Consider the following 15,920-nt stretch of genomic DNA (forward strand, 5'->3'; position numbering starts at 1 on the left):
GATTGACTCACCCTGGCACAGCACCAGACTGAGAAACTTAGCACTGCCTCTGCCAAAGTTGTAGCTATTCTCTGGCAGCAAGGGATTTTTCAAAAAGGACTTTAATTAAGCAGGGCACCAGGAATGGCAATTCTCCATTCTTCCCAGGCCCAGCAACTCACCAGAAACAAAAATAGGCTTACATAGTGAATTGAGAATGTAGCATTGCTCTTAGGTTGTACTATCTTCTCTATGAAGATATCAACAGGCATAATTAAGTTGCTTCTGAACAGGGTGACTTGCAACCCAAAAGCAGCCCTTTTCAGAAAAAAGAATCAATTTAATATCAAAGGAAGTAATCAGCTCTCCCTGCCGTCTCTCCTGAGCTCTTGAGTGAGTATTCATTGTCTTCTGAGGAAATCACAGGGTCCCCTATTATTTTTAAAAACGTATCCTGCAGTATTTTACATATACGTTGAAACTCTTGCCCAAGGTTTTTTTTTTTTGTTTTTTTGTTTTTTAACATGTTATATAGGTTCCTGCCCTTCTTATTACCCCCTTAACCTTGTGCATTGGAAAGTAGAGACTCTTCAGTAGATTTGAAATTAATTAAATAATTAATATTGAGAGATTCTATCTGGGAGAGTATGTTGAATAAACAGAAAGTAAAACTTTTTTATATAGTTAAATGGATTGTTTCAGCCACATCCCCAAAACAAAACAAACACGAAACTCACCAATCTTTAGCCATTTGTTGCAATGATGGTCTTAGCAGAAACATTCAATTGTAGAATGCAGAAGGAAATGCTATTACTTTGATCTCTTTTTCTTTGTGTTGTCAGAAAGCTGTTATGGCACCTTAGAATCCCATTTTTTGTCAAACAATAATGGAATTAGGTGCCAGTCTGTATGGCTATGCATGCACACCCTTGTATGATGAGGAAGTTTCCTTGTACTTCTATTAGTTTTCACCTCTTCTATGTTTTGTCCCCTCTTGCTGCAACTATAATTGAGATACTTTCTTCACAGAGGCCAGGTATCACAGAGGAAGAAATAAAATCTGAGGTAAGGTTAATTGTTGGAAAATAATATAATAAATGAATGGGTTTTTCATTCAAGAAATATTCTCTAGTGACCTACAATGTAATGAATTGTTCTGGGGACAATTGTTAAAAATCAACAATTCAAAAGCCATAACCTCTATGGTCAACCATTAAGGCTAATCTGATTGTATTCTTTTTGTGATTATAATTATCCTCATCATACTTGGGATAAGATCTCACCTCCCTAATGTTTTGGCCTCAACCTTTTTTTTGAATGGTCAGTTCCCCTCCATCCAGATGCCTACCCCCACCCCAAGTCACACAAATCTCTTTGTTCATAGAAAGCCTCAGTCTTCTCAGCATTTGAGTCTTCTCTTGTCTCTGTCTGACACGCTTTGTCCCCTGCCAACTTCTCAACTTTCAGAACCCACTTTACAGGTCATTTCTTCAGATCATTCTTCCTCCAGGCTTATTAACTCTCCCCTCAGAGCACCCTGCATTGTCCTTCTTGGCAAAGCACTTATGACTAAATAGTTGTCAGTGTGATTGATTAATATAAAGTTTGTCTTCCTCATTGAATTTTAGTCTCTGAAAATCAACACCATGCCTATCTTGTTCATATCCACCTGCCAATGCCTGGCACTAAATGATGTAAGAATCGAAGAATGAAGAGGGAATCTGAGTTTGCAAATTATTGCAGTAAAAAGAACTACATGCTCAGTTACAAGTAAGGCAACAAATACTTTGAGAGTTGAGGGGAGTGTTTTTGTTGCTAAGAGGATCTGGGAAGGAAGTACTAACATTTGAACCAGGCCTTGAAGGATCCTAGCTGGAGTCCCTCTAGGCAGAATCTGAAGGGGAGAGTATTTTCTAGGAAGGAAGATCTTAGTAAACAAGTTGGGCCCAGTTCACTGACCACTGATCCCAGTGCTGTGTTTTATTTGTTTGCTTTATTAGTATTTTTTTTTTCTCACAAAGACAATTTGCTACCACATAGAGCCTCTGTGATGTACACGTGGATTACTTCATTGGTTCTTTAAGATATTTCTTTGGTCAAATTTTTCTTCCCATTACTGTCCAATTTTAGCTTGCTTTTTCTCCTTAACATACTATTTCCTCTATTATTTATATATACCATGTAGAGAAGTTCATTCAGTGTAGAAATAGCCCAAGGAGAGAGAGAACAAGTAAAACCCCACTTACATTTTCTTCAAAGGAAGGGAGAATGGGATGTAACCTAGGAATGCATTGAGGGCTGCCTACCCTTCTTCCTAGAAGGAGGCTCTGGACAAAATTGAGGAGGAGGGAGAGTCTAACTTTAGAGTCTACTAATTCTTCTGCCTTATCTGTTTCTCTTTGTCTGCTACATTTATTTATTTCCTTGTTCTTATTTTATGGAAAAATATTTCAGTGGCCTGTGTTTCTGATCTTTGGTTTAATTATCAGTTACACAAAGATGATAATTATCCCTACCTCCTGGTATTTAGAGACAATTAAATCAGATGATATATGTAGCTCCCTGCCCAGTCCATGCTCATTGGCCATAGCATTAATCAAGTTATTAATTGGTTAACGATGGTCATGATAGAATATACTTGTGACCACATTTGTTCTCAATAGCTCCATGTTGGCACAGCCACAACATGGGTGGTGATAGCCCTTGAACTTCTGTGTGATTGAACTTTGATATTCCCATCTTTGTGATTTGTGGTTCTATTCCTTTCTTAATTTTTCTCCTTATCCCTACCCTTCTGGTACTGCTTACCTTCCTACCCAGATTTAATTAATCCTTTCAACACTAGAATTACTATTTCTTATAAATTTTGCTCTTTTAAATTCTACCATTCTTGACTTGCTTATCCCCAGTTCTAACTTCTCTCATTTACTTTATGCCCCAGGTTATAGGATGCTACTGGAAAAATTCTCAATTTGGAGCTACTCTAAATCATGCCTATTAATTAACCCAGAAAGGTGACCAGCTACCTTCATATTCCCTCTGGTTGGTGTCCCTCCTGTGTGTTTCACTCTCCTCAGAACCCTCAGACTGAACATATGACTTTATTGGATTAATCTCATTCAAGAACAAAGCAAAATGTCATGAATCATAAAGGTTCAAGGCATATTCTTTAGAGTTAGGAAGTCTGCCCCTTTTTAGCATTGTAGCCTTAAGAAAGTTACCTAGCCACCTAAAGCCTCATTTTCCTTATCTCACTTAAGAATATTTGGCTTATATGTTTGTTAGGAGACCTAAATGACATGAAACAGGTTAAGTGCTTTGGATATGGCATAAGTAGTTGCTGATCTATAATACTAGCTGTTTTTGATATCATTTTCCCATAAATGTGGATGTATTCAGCTATGCTTCAAATCGAACATGAAAATAAAATAGTTTCTGGTTTCTTTCCCACCAATTCACTTACTGAGGTAATGATTTCCACACGTATGTGGTTACACAATCTTCTACTTTTAATAACCTAATCATGGAAAAAGTATAAAAAATATGCTTATACTCCTACATAGATGTCTCTATCAGCAGATTACAAAACAAAGACAAAATCAGATATTAAACAATGAGAAAGATAAAGTTAGTATTTTTTAATTTCTTATAAATTTAGTGCCTTCATTCCATCATTCATTAATATCTCAAGATGTAGAGATTCTCAGGGCATATTCCCACTACTAAAATAGATATAAATTTGCATTTCAAAGTTATCTTTCTGATATTTTCAAATATTTTTGTCTGCTTGTTATTATATGTGATTAGATAGCCATTATTTTTAGTCTTGCAATGTAGCTGAAGAAAAGCTTATACTAGATGTAGAAGTTTTATTTCAGCTTGTTTCTTGTCCTTATGGTTCTATTACTGGTAGTTCCTTTAATCTATATTTATCTTGTGGGAAAAACTTAATTCAGTAGTCAATTTTTAGAGGGTTACATTAACTAAAACATGATTTTAAAAAGGAATAAATCTACTTATCCAGATTTATTCTTGGTGTTAACTCTTAATACATCGCCGAACATTGAAGAGGAACAGTAACAGCTAGAAAATTGCCACTGCCGGCAAACTCACCACAGTGTAGAACCATCACCTTCCCAAGAACATCTCAAGCACTATGTGCATCACACAACCATATGAACACACTGGTGTGAAACCATATATTCATGTTAGCAAAGCTTAATTTCCTTCTCTGTTTGCTTTATGTAAAAACATTACAATTGTAGAAGTTCAACAGTTTACTTCCTTTCTCTCATCTGGTCCTCTTGTGGTGGGAGATCTCTCTTCCACAGTACTGCCAGTTTAATTATCTTATGAATAGATTTGATAATACTCTTCCCCTGTTAAGAATATTTAATGGCTTTTCATCATACAGTGAATAAAATTCAAACTCCTTAGCCTTTTAGGGAAAGGCTTGCTTGATTTGGCTGTAACCTTTCTTTTCAATTCTATCTAATGCTCAACCTCATTTACTTTGTGTTCTGACCAAACTAAACTGCACCCTGTTCAAACGTAGCTGCTTCTTTCCTTTCTGTCAAAGGTCAGGTTTCCTGAAGAAAAAAATAAAAAGACTCTGAGATGGAAGTTTGCCTGCAAAAAGTTTATTGGGACAGTACCAGTGGGAAAAAACACCTGGGAGGGAGTCAGAGAATCAACAACCAACTCCTTCTACCCATTTCCACAGGGAGCTTTGGGGTTGGCCTGAGTTGGCTGCATTGAGGCAAGAAGACTAGACCTTTCTTGCTACAGTATGTGGACTTGCTACTTGAAATGTGAGCTGCTCCCAGGGAGATTGAACACCATACTGTCCATTACATATCTTTTCCACTGTTTCTAGAATGTGCCCTCTACCTTGAATTTCTTCTGTGACCATAAGTATTGTCCAGTCCTTTGAGGCCCAGCTCATATTCCTCCTGTTTCATGAACTCTTTCTTAATCCACTGACATGAGGTAGACCTGTCTCTTTCTTTTTTTAAAGTCTAGCAACCTTTTTTCTGATTGCATTCATTTGTTTATTCATCTCATTTTAAGTTACTATGTAAATTAACTACATATTACTTACTTAAGCATTCAGTTACTGAACAGACTCATAGGACTCAAATAGTTTATGCTCATTTAACATCTTTATTACAGGCCAATGAATCAATAGAGCAACCGCAGGAGAAAAGTATGCCTTGAATGGGGTCTGGAAATGCCAGACTCAGGCGTCTTTGTTTTCCTACTTCTGGATCCCAAAGGATACCCCTTGTGTCCAGGTCATGAACCACCACTGGTGTACATGTGAAACATCTTGGTACAGGAAGCCCACGATCTGCTGGTGGTCAGGTTGTCTTAAACAAATGTGCATAAGCACATTTCAGTTACATTGCCAGGCTTAGCCATGGAAAACTGCCATACTCCACTGAAACCAGTTATTACGAAATGCAATTATTATTAAATTATTATTACTAAATCCAGTTCTTAAATCCCATGATTATTACTGAGTGCTATTGACAGGCTATGTTCTAACCTCAAAGCAGCTTATTGATTCATACATACAAAACATTCTTTATCTTAGGTTAATGCAGTCAATCTTTGTTGTCTCCAGATCTGTATTGTAAATTTACCTATTCTCTAAAATGTATTTGTAACTTCAAAGTCAATACTCATAGTGCTTTTGCCATCATTTGCAGGCATGAGCAAAGCAGCAAAAATGTGTTTCCCCATGAACACATTTCCTGCTGAGGTAGAGCAAAGTAATTATCTCACTTCGTGTTCATCTCCTATGTGGAGATGCATAGAGGATGGAGATGGTAGAGTATAGCATAGTGCAAGGAGCTCTAGCTCCAGGTCAATTGGAGGGGGATTGAATCCCAGTTCTGGCATCTGGTAGTGAGGTGGCCTCAGACAAGTCATTAAATAGTTCTGAACTTTGTTTACTGTTTTGTAAAAGAAAATAGAACCTACTAGGATGAATTGTTTTCAAAAGGGTTTAAGATTATAATTTATAACAGTGATATACATGCAGATGCATATATACATATATGCATTTCCCTCAGAATGATACAGTTTCCTCAGAACAATGGATACAGAGGCATTTCTCTTAGAACAATGGGTCTGTATTCCATAATTCAGTGTTTGCAGTGACTTGATAGAACATAACTATGTGGTGAATAAAGACCATCAATTGTGTAGCACTACCAAGCTCCATGCAACTCTGGTGATAAGCTTGCCGCCAAATCAGATCAGCTGAGACCCATATGTGCACAATGTAAAGGATTTTCACATAAATTTTATGATGAATATAAAGATATTTTTAAAATAATAGCACAAAATCCTTGCCCTTGAATAACAAATTCAGTATGAGGGAGTTGGGTTAAACAATAAAACAAATAAAAACACACAATAAAAGTAAAATAAAAAATAAAAAAAGGCTATGTAGATTTAGAAGTTAGAGTCATTCTCCTGAATTCCACCTCCCCATATATCTTGTATTTATTAGAGACATTTCCTGTCACATTTCAACCTGTAATAGAGACATTTTACTTCTTTACAATATTGTAGCTACTTGGGAACAATGACTAGATTGTACTTATCTTTAAGTTCTCATAACAATTAGCATAATAGTTTATACACTGTAGATGTCCAATAAATGTTTATTGAGTAAATGAAGGAGCAGATGAATGTGGCCACCCACTGTGATTATTTAATGTCCTAGAAATTTCCATCTAGTCTCTCCAGCATCATCTTTTTGATTTGGGTCACTCAGGAACAAACTGGTTGATGAACTAGATGTTATGATAAATTAATGCAAGGAGATCATATATTCCCATTTATGATATATTTTTAAATATTATTTTTTATCAGCAGGATTGCACATGTTTTAACCTAAATATATCCCATTTATGATATATTTTTAAGTATTATTTTTTATCTCAGTGGGATTGCACATGTTTTAACATGTTTTAACATTTAAACCTAATACCATGTTTGTGAGCTGGTATCTTCACCTACTGCAAGTCAGAGAAAGGAAGCTAGTCCTGTGTGGATTGATAGGCTCATCTACTTGTCTAGAGTGCCAAATAAGCAAGCCTTTCTGACCTCATTATTTGAATGTATTTATTATAAATTATTTACGTAAAAATACAGAGAATTCCATAACAAAAGGTTGTGTGTGAGACACAATACCATCAAATCTTAGATTTGTAAAATTTGCTGTAATTAATTAATTGTGGTCTTTTAAGGCCTCATCACAGGTTATCATTCTTATTCCAATTAATTAATAACATCAATTGATAGAACTAATTTTCTACCCTTTTTTCTTTACCCATGTATAACAAATATTCTGTTTATATGTATTTATCTGTGAATAATATGTAGTTTTATTTTGTCTTCATATTTAAACTTTATTTAAATAGCATTTTACTGTGCCTGATCTTTGTTAAAAATTTTTGAGATTTATTCATGTTGATATATTTAGGTCTAGGTTTTTTATTTTCATTGAAGTATGGAATTCAAATTTGTGGATGAATTATAATTCATTTATCAATATCTATTAATGCATATTTATGCTATTATGAATTTGAGTTTTTTGGGGTTACCCATTGTTTTTCTATCATGATCTTGTGTAAATACATATGAACACCCACCCAGTCACTGCATTCAATGTAAAGTTAAAACAGGTAAAAAAAAAAATAACAAAATAAAATCTAAAGTTCCACCAGGAACAGAGGAAATCATTTAAAATTTTCTATTTCTATGAGATTGTTGGAGTGTTTATCTAGAGTCTATCTTCTGAAGGAACATAAACCTCTTTTACAATTCGATTTTAACTGCACTAGGATCATTTTTTTTTAATAGTGAAAGGAGAGACTGTATCCTGTGTAATGATTAAGAGGATGGCCTTTAAATTAGATGCCAGTGGGCTCTTGGATCTGCTATTGATTACTTGAGAGACCTGGGCCAAGATACTTAACCTCTTTAAGTCTCAGTTCCTTCTGAGTACAAAGGGGATAACTGTTGAACCCAATTGATAGGCTGTTGTAAATGAGATGAAAACACCTAAGAGCTCAAGAGTTTGGCATATGCTAAGAGAGTACCAATAAATAGGAAGAAAAAACCTGCCAACAAATTTGAGAATTTTTATATTTAGGCATAGATATGCACATATATGTTTAAATTTTCAGTTGTTTAAACAAGCCATATCTTTTATATTAGACTTGGGCAACTGTTACTATTATAGTAGTAACCTCTGAAAAATATTTGGGGTCAATCCTATAGTTTTCTGTAAAGGTGAGCCCATGTATAATGAGATATTTTTGTAACTTCAAAAGCTAAACATTATTAGAATTTGAAAATTTACTGTCGTATGAAGAATTCTGATCCTCTACAATTTGTGTTAAAGTGCACATTAGTGGGAAACAACAGGCCTTTTATTTTTAACATAGTTAAGGATTTGTAAGTACGAAAATGAGTGTCATTTTGTTAGTAACCAAACAAGTACTTTTTATTATTGATGAGAAACCAAGTGTGTAAAGAAGAATTTTTGGAAATTACTGTGTTTGAAAATTAGGTGGAATAAAATATGGTGATGGCGACATTTAAGTCCTTACCACATACAGGTTCTCTATTTTAGGTATTTTAGATATCAAAATGATGTTTTTTAAATACCAAAAGGTGACTAGGAAAAACTGAGTTGTGCTTTGACCTACCACTGTGCAAAAAAGAACATAATATACTGTTAATAGAAATGGTTTGTGTAGCTCAATCTTCCGTACATGCTAGAGTTCCGGGACACGAATGGGATTGGGTCTGAGGCTGTCTTTCTCATGTTAATGTGCTTTCACAGCAAAAGTGTGCAAATTAACACAGACTAAAGTATCCTTGAAGAAAGACATTTATCTCCTTATTGCCTCTGTGATGAATTGTTCAGAGCTAAAGAACACCAAGCTTGAACCAAATCTCTTGCTGCCCTATATAGTTTTTACAATCTCCTTTTCAATAACACAGAGTCAGGGCAGCCTCGCTGCCAGACCAGCACTTCTTCAGGAATCTTCCCATCATATAATAGGGTAGAACCATCGGTAATACAAATAAACACTATTATTTTCAAACTAAGTACTTTAAAAGGTTGCTTGAACAAGAAGAGACAAATTTGTCTGGTGGTGTGCTATTTTGCAGTTACTATGACATTACATTGTGAATTGCACTGCATTGAATGTTACATTTTATTCTGATGGTCTTAAGTTGGACTGGGTAAACAGTGCTAAAGGTTTGATTAAAGTTAACCTGCAGGATGCTATGATTAGGTGTGGTCGTTCTTTTAAACTATGACACCTTTTTTGGTATTGCTCCTTCGATATTTGACAGATAATGAGAACATTTTTAATTTAATATATTGACTTTAACTCAGAAATTTATTTTTCTGTTGCACAATTACTGATATCTAAAATATATAGCTATATGGTTGAAAAATCTTCTGCAATAAATTATGCCAAAGTGTATCTCTTTTTTCAAATTGTGTCTAAAATCATTTTATGTTTCAAATTCTTGAATTTTAAGTTATTGTGAAGGAGCTATAACCAATGATTTTATGCCTACTTTTCAGAAACAGCAATGAGATTGTACTTATAAATTAGTTCCTCTTAAATGATCATAGTTGAGCTAACACTGGTTTCCTTGTTCTAACATTGTTTTTATTTTTTCTATAGCACAGGGTTGGGGACCACCTTTTCCTTTGTTTGTTTTTTAATATATATATAGTCAGTCTTCAAAATTTGTTTGTATTTCACTAATTCCATACCAGTATTTTAAAAAAGGTTTTCTTCTATTGAATCTTCATTTTTAAGTAGGTTTGGTGATTAATATTGTGGTTCCTTGAAGTGTTTGAAAACCTTTAGTAATGGGGAAATTTCTCACATACACTTCAGTATTTTAAGAAAACTGCATTGTGAAATGCTCCTGAAACTGTGTATTTTGACGAGGCCTGCTTCAACTTAAATAGGTCTAAAATCAGGAGGCAAGTTTCTCAGTATTCCAATAATCAGTTATTTAACCTGTCAAATCATGTCAAACCATAATTTTCCTATGGTAGTATTTAACTCACCTGAATCTGCCACTATTAATGTATTTCTGTAGCTTGTAAAACATCTAGTTATCACTCTGTCTATTTTAGCTCGTTCATACTAATGATTTATTTTCATTTTCTCTAGGATATAGACCTGCAGCTAACTGGATTTGATTTATAAGAGGGAAATGTACAGTCAATGGCCACTCTTCTCACATTGGTACTATGGAAAACAGAATCATCAATAGGACATGGTCTGATAAATAGTGATGATTGAAGATTCTGCTTCAATACATGTGAAATCAATGGGAGATACAGGCTGCGTGAAGAGCTTTCTGAGCTTTTCTTGACAAGCTCATCTTTAAGAAATCGGAAGTATATTCTACCATTTATTCGGCTTTTCTCAAGTGGATACAAATACTTTTGCCTCACTATAACCAGACAACTATACAACTAATGTGGGACCATGGCACTGCCCAGATGCACGTGGCCAAATTATGTTTGGAGAGCAGTAATGGCATGCTTGGTACACAGGGGATTGGGTGCCTCATTGACTCTTTGTGTGTTGGGCTGTTTGCTTCAGGCTGCTCATGTGCTCTCACAAAAATTGGATGATGCAGATCCACTGGTGACTACCAACTTTGGCAAGATAAGAGGGATTAAGAAAGAACTCAATAATGAAATTTTGGGTCCTGTTATTCAGTTTCTTGGGGTTCCATATGCAGCCCCACCAACAGGAGAACATCGTTTTCAGCCTCCAGAACCACCATCTCCCTGGTCAGATGTCAGGAACGCTACTCAGTTTGCTCCTGTGTGTCCGCAGAATATCATCGATGGCAGATTGCCAGAAGTCATGCTTCCTGTGTGGTTTACTAATAACTTGGATGTGGTTTCATCATATGTACAAGACCAGAGTGAAGATTGCCTGTATTTAAACATATATGTCCCAACTGAGGATGGTGAGTTTACTACCGGAAAAACAGGGAGATAAATTTATATTTTTCTTTTCTATTCTAAGTATTAACAATATTAATTCATGCGTATTGGTAGCATGCATGGCTTTTCCTGTTGGCATGTAGACATATTATACATGCGTGCATGCTGCTCTTTTTGTTTATGTGTGTTAGTGTATTTGTTCTTATTTTTTCCCGTGCCTACTCATTTTCTTTCCTCTGCAGCACGTATATTTAGGTAGAAATGGGTTCCTAATTTCCATTTCCTACCAAATGACTTCTGAGAAGATGCATCAACATTTTTCCATTGCATGTGCAGGCTCAACGAATTGGGGATCTTTCGCACTCAGTAAATGCAGGAGCATATTAAGTTAGACAGTGGTGTTGCATGTTCCGGCGGTCTGTGATGGAGCGCCATGTTATTTTCTAGTCTTCTATTCATTTTTCAGTAAAAAGAATATCCAAGGAATGTGCCAGAAAACCCGGCAAGAAAATATGTAGAAAAGGAGGTATGTATAAAAGTGGAAATAAAAAATGGGGGAAACAGCTTGCAGAGGAAGAACAAGATATTCTCCCTTAGGATGATCTGCTGATGCTGGGAAGTGAATAGTTAGGCGATATTTGGAAGTTAATGAAGCCTGTCAAAGCATAGGAAGATGGTTAAGGAGAACTCTGGCTGAGTAGATGACATTGACAAAGCTCTTTGGTGGTACCTTGTGTGCTTGTGCTGGTAGCATTGACAGGAGTTGAAGTTCTGCTTTGAGTGTGTGTATAGAGGAAAAGATACTTAGGTTATTATGTTGCCTACAGGGAAATCCAAAGATGCTGGTAAAGTGGTCAACTTTGATCTCAGAAACCTTTTCTACAGATAAGAGATTTCTGCTCCAGTTAAAATTGATCAGTTCAATAACAAGTCCAGGTTTTTTTGTTTGTTTGTTTATTCTTAGTTCCTTCGGAACACCCTGTGGACTTTGTCATATAAGGGTAAATTTGCCATAACTATTTGGCACTTACCAATATTAAGTAATGATATTTTTCCCCAGACGGTCTTTCCATTTTCAGTCACTCTTCCAGAAAAAAAAGATTTAATTTTACAGCTTTTTATACTAAATATTTACAGTCTTAAAATTGCTTTAGCATTTTTATATTTATGTTAAACAATTTAAAACATAGGGAAGAACATGATTCAGAAGCTACAATTAAATCAACCTTCAAATCATCCTCTAGCCAGATTGAGCAAATGTAGACACTGACAGCTGCAAGCTTGCATCTGAATGTAGCTTGTCCACACTCCATTTTTATATAACATCCAGTAAATCACTCATAAAAGAGTATGATTTTCCATGGCAGTAAATTATCTAAGTGTTATTTTGACCTTATTATAACTTTGTAGAATTTTCAATCTTCATACAGAAGTCATATTAATATTCTAGTGCTGTACATTCTCTATGCACCTCTAAAATCTGGCTGGACCGAGTCAGATTTCATTACAACATCCTTGTGGGGTGCGAGTGTCTAAACTGTTCTTTTACTGGGATTGTGTTATATGGAAGAATATTCATATAACCAAATCCTCATTTGCAGATCAGAAATATTTGCATTAAATTGAGTTTTGTTTTGTTTTTGTTCTTATTTCTTTCTTAAGTAGATAGAATGGGATTTAACCTTTATTTTATTATTATAAAATGTCATGATTTGGGTTAAAAGAATAGTACTTAATAAGGTAGATATGGAGGCAACAAGGATGTTTTAAATAACTAAAAAAGTCTCTTGCTTTTTCCCAAATGAGAATAACTGCAGTAATTTACATGCTTTCAACTAATGTACAATACTGCAGTGGTTATTATTATGCAGCTTATCAAGCATGTGTAATTAGCTAAGTGACTTTCGCCTCCTATCACAAAGATGTTGATTCACAAAGTCATAAATAAAGATGCTATTGAAGAATGCATAAATAGACCATAATACATAAAAGCATGTACAATCAAAAAATGATAAGGACACCAAAAGGTAAGCTAGTAAGTAAGAAAGTGACCTTTATCCTCATACAACTTCAGAAGGAAATGGACTCATTGGAAAAGTATTTTTCATTGTTCTTTGGGTTGTTGGTTCCATCTACTTTATGAGAGAATTGGCAAAGAAGTATGTAGGCTGTGCTATTTACTTTGGCAAAATTTGAACTAATTTATAATTAGCCTGAAGACAAGATCTATAGATACCTACATCAGTTTGTATGGTTTATAATCCAAACCAATTGTGTTTTTATAGTAAGAATTCTAGAGAATTGATTCACTTTGTTAATATATCCAATTATTATTAAATAAGTTTTTATTTATTAGCTGCTTGTATATTATCCTAAAATCTAAATAACAAAGAATTTAATGTAATTCTCTATGCAAATAGTCTTTTTAGAAAAATAAACAAAACTAAATTTTATAGCTTGACTTGTAAGCTGAGGAGTAGAAATTTCTTCCCAAAGTTTCAGCTGTTTTTCTCTTCTCTATCATGAAGGGTCTATCCTGGTCACTTCAAGAAATCATGTTTTGCTAGTTCAAAAAATGTTAGTCATTTCATATTTATACATATATATATTGCATATGAACTGTGAGTTCTTCAAAAGAATTCTGGAAGTTTATAAATAATGGTTTAGGGAGTTCCCGTTGTGGCGCAGTGGTTAACGAATCCGACTAGGAACCATGAGGTTGCGGGTTCGGTCCCTGCCCTTGCTCAGTGGGTTAACGATCCGGCGTTGCCGTGAGCTGTGGTGTAGGTTGCAGACGCGGCTCGGATCCCGCGTTGCTGTGGCTCTGGTGTAGGCTGGTGGCTACAGCTCCAATTCAACCCCTAGCCTGGGAACCTCCATATGCCGCGGGAGCGGCCCAAGAAATAGCAACAATAACAACAACAAAAGACAAAAAAAAAAAAAATAATGGTTTAGATAAGAATAGTTGTACTGTATTTTATCCAGGTACTAATAAAATTTTGGCTTATTATTTATCTCTTTTTTAAATTGTGTATAGTCATCTGCAGAGGCGGATGGACCCTCACTCTTGTGCCAATCTGAGTATATTGTGTTCATTCAAAACTGTTTCTTAATTGCCTAAGTCATGTGTTAGTCAAGGGGGTTAGTAATGAATGAAACAAAGATCTCTTCTCTAATAGAACTTAAGTTCAAGAAGTTTACAAAGAACAAAGCATTTTCTGCATTTTAATTTGTGTGAAAGGAAGAAAATCTTCTCCCTCCTCTGAGATGCCTTGCTATAATTTTTAAATAGAGCTTTTAAAATATTTTTTTCAAAAACAAATAAAATAAAATAAAATATTTTTTTCCTGTGCAGTTGAATAAAAAATATAATTTTTTTACTATTAGGTTGCCTTTTATTTAGAACAGGTCCTCCTAGTTATGTGTTTTAATTTATCTTGTTAAATTTCCCATGATAGTTTTAGTCATATGGTAATTACTCTCTAGATTTGTTTTTTTGTTTGTTTTTCGGGGTTTTTTTTTGTGTTTTACTCTTGCAAAATTGAAAAAAGGATGCATGCTTAAAATGAGATGACTGTCAGCACTGGGCCAGATAGGCAGAAAACATGTGATAGAAACTGAAATTTGGTTGTAGAGGACAGACATAATTTATCACAAAAAGTTTCTGAGCAAAGTAAATGACTATCCTTATTTTACAATATGAAAGTAGGTTCTGAAAGTTAAGTGTTCTGACCCAGTTTTTGGTAAGTGGGAGAGTCAGATTTGGCCCTGGTTCTTGCTTATATTAGATGCATTTTCATTATGTTAAATTATCCCATGTGGATGCTTTCTACCGCAGAATCTTGTATATCTCCCCTTCTAGCCCTTCTTTTCTTCCTGCTTGCTTTTGCACATTCAAATATATTGTGAATTCATTTTATTCTATCAGTTGACTTTGTTTTAGTTGGGTTTAATGCTCACTTTAATTGAATTGGTTCAAACCAATGTTAGCAACTGATTTCCAAAGAAAAGTGCTTAGTACCCATTTTAGTGAACATGTTTCTCACTGTCCAGACCAAAATCCCAACATAGTCTTCCTAGCTGCTCTCAGGAGTAGCTTTAATTTGCTTATATTTCATTTTGTTTCTCTAGATTGCTGTCTTGTGAGAGTGCCAACAAACAGTAAAGTAGTCAAATATTAGGCAGTAAACATGAGAAGGAAAAACAAAGGACCAGAGAATCCACAGCAAATTGATTGGCTTATGGACACCCTAGAGTTGTTTGGTTTCTCCAGTTCTTTTACTATTATTTATATAGTTCCTGTGAGATGAATACAGAATTAATTTTAATTTCTGCAGCAGTTAACTTTTTTTCACTTCCCCCAATTTTTATTGTATAGAAAATTAGAATTTTTCTAGATGGTGCTGGTATAATTCTTGACTCCTTGAGACTCTTATTACTGATTTTAATAAATATTTTACTTTCATGCATTGTTTAATAGTTTTTATCTTAGATAATATTGAATTCATTCAAGAGCCTTTTCCACAAACTTAGGGCTTATTTGGTGATTTATAGAGACTGATTTTTTTCTTAATTAAATATGTGTAAAAATGACTCCTATCACTGTCAATGTTTTTAGGATTTTAAAAGGCAGTTATATTTTAGAATGCTTTTCCTTCACGCTTATGCATTTCTATCTAAATCATTTATTCTCTTAACAAATGTTTATTGTCCTTACTCTACACTGATTAATTACCACTCTAGGCCCCCAAGATACATCAGTTAAAAAAACCCAAAACAACAACAACAAAAATCCTTGCCCTCCTAGAACTTCTATGCTACTGTGTGGTGACAAATTATAGACAATGAACATCATAACAACTAAATTTGAAAGATATAAGCAGATGAGAAATAAACAGCTCAAGTGTTTGGTGTGGAGGGT

The 15,920-nt window shown here is 34.8% G+C and overlaps 2 protein-coding genes across 9 annotated transcripts in view; both read left to right on the top strand.

Moving 5' to 3' along the window:
• The window catches only part of LOC146397599 (uncharacterized), a 184,401-nt gene extending 173,379 nt beyond the window's left edge, over positions 1-11,022 (top strand). The window contains exon 4 of the mRNA XM_084989972.1: positions 10,209-11,022. Coding sequence (XP_084846098.1) covers positions 10,209-10,237 — 29 coding nt within the window. The 3' untranslated portion in view covers positions 10,238-11,022. The remainder of the gene's footprint in view (positions 1-10,208) is intronic.
• Positions 10,209-15,920, top strand: part of NLGN1 (neuroligin 1) — a 687,335-nt gene continuing 681,623 nt past the window's right edge. For 4 of the 8 annotated variants that reach the window (XM_021071174.2, XM_021071180.2, XM_084990349.1 and 1 more), the window contains exons 1-2: positions 10,209-11,022; positions 11,466-11,525. In XM_021071174.2, coding sequence (XP_020926833.1) covers positions 10,530-11,022; positions 11,466-11,525 — 553 coding nt within the window. In that variant the 5' untranslated portion in view covers positions 10,209-10,529. The remainder of the gene's footprint in view (positions 11,023-11,465; positions 11,526-15,920) is intronic. The other 4 variants (XM_084990347.1, XM_013990139.3, XM_021071184.2 and 1 more) reach the window with 1 other exon arrangement.

The sequence above is a fragment of the Sus scrofa genome, chromosome 13 (assembly GCF_054392235.1).
Source record: "Sus scrofa isolate SSC_HxYL_T2T_F1_AM1 chromosome 13, Sscrofa_HxYL_maternal_Yorkshire_Landrace_v2.0, whole genome shotgun sequence".
Classification (NCBI taxonomy): domain Eukaryota; kingdom Metazoa; phylum Chordata; class Mammalia; order Artiodactyla; family Suidae; genus Sus; species Sus scrofa.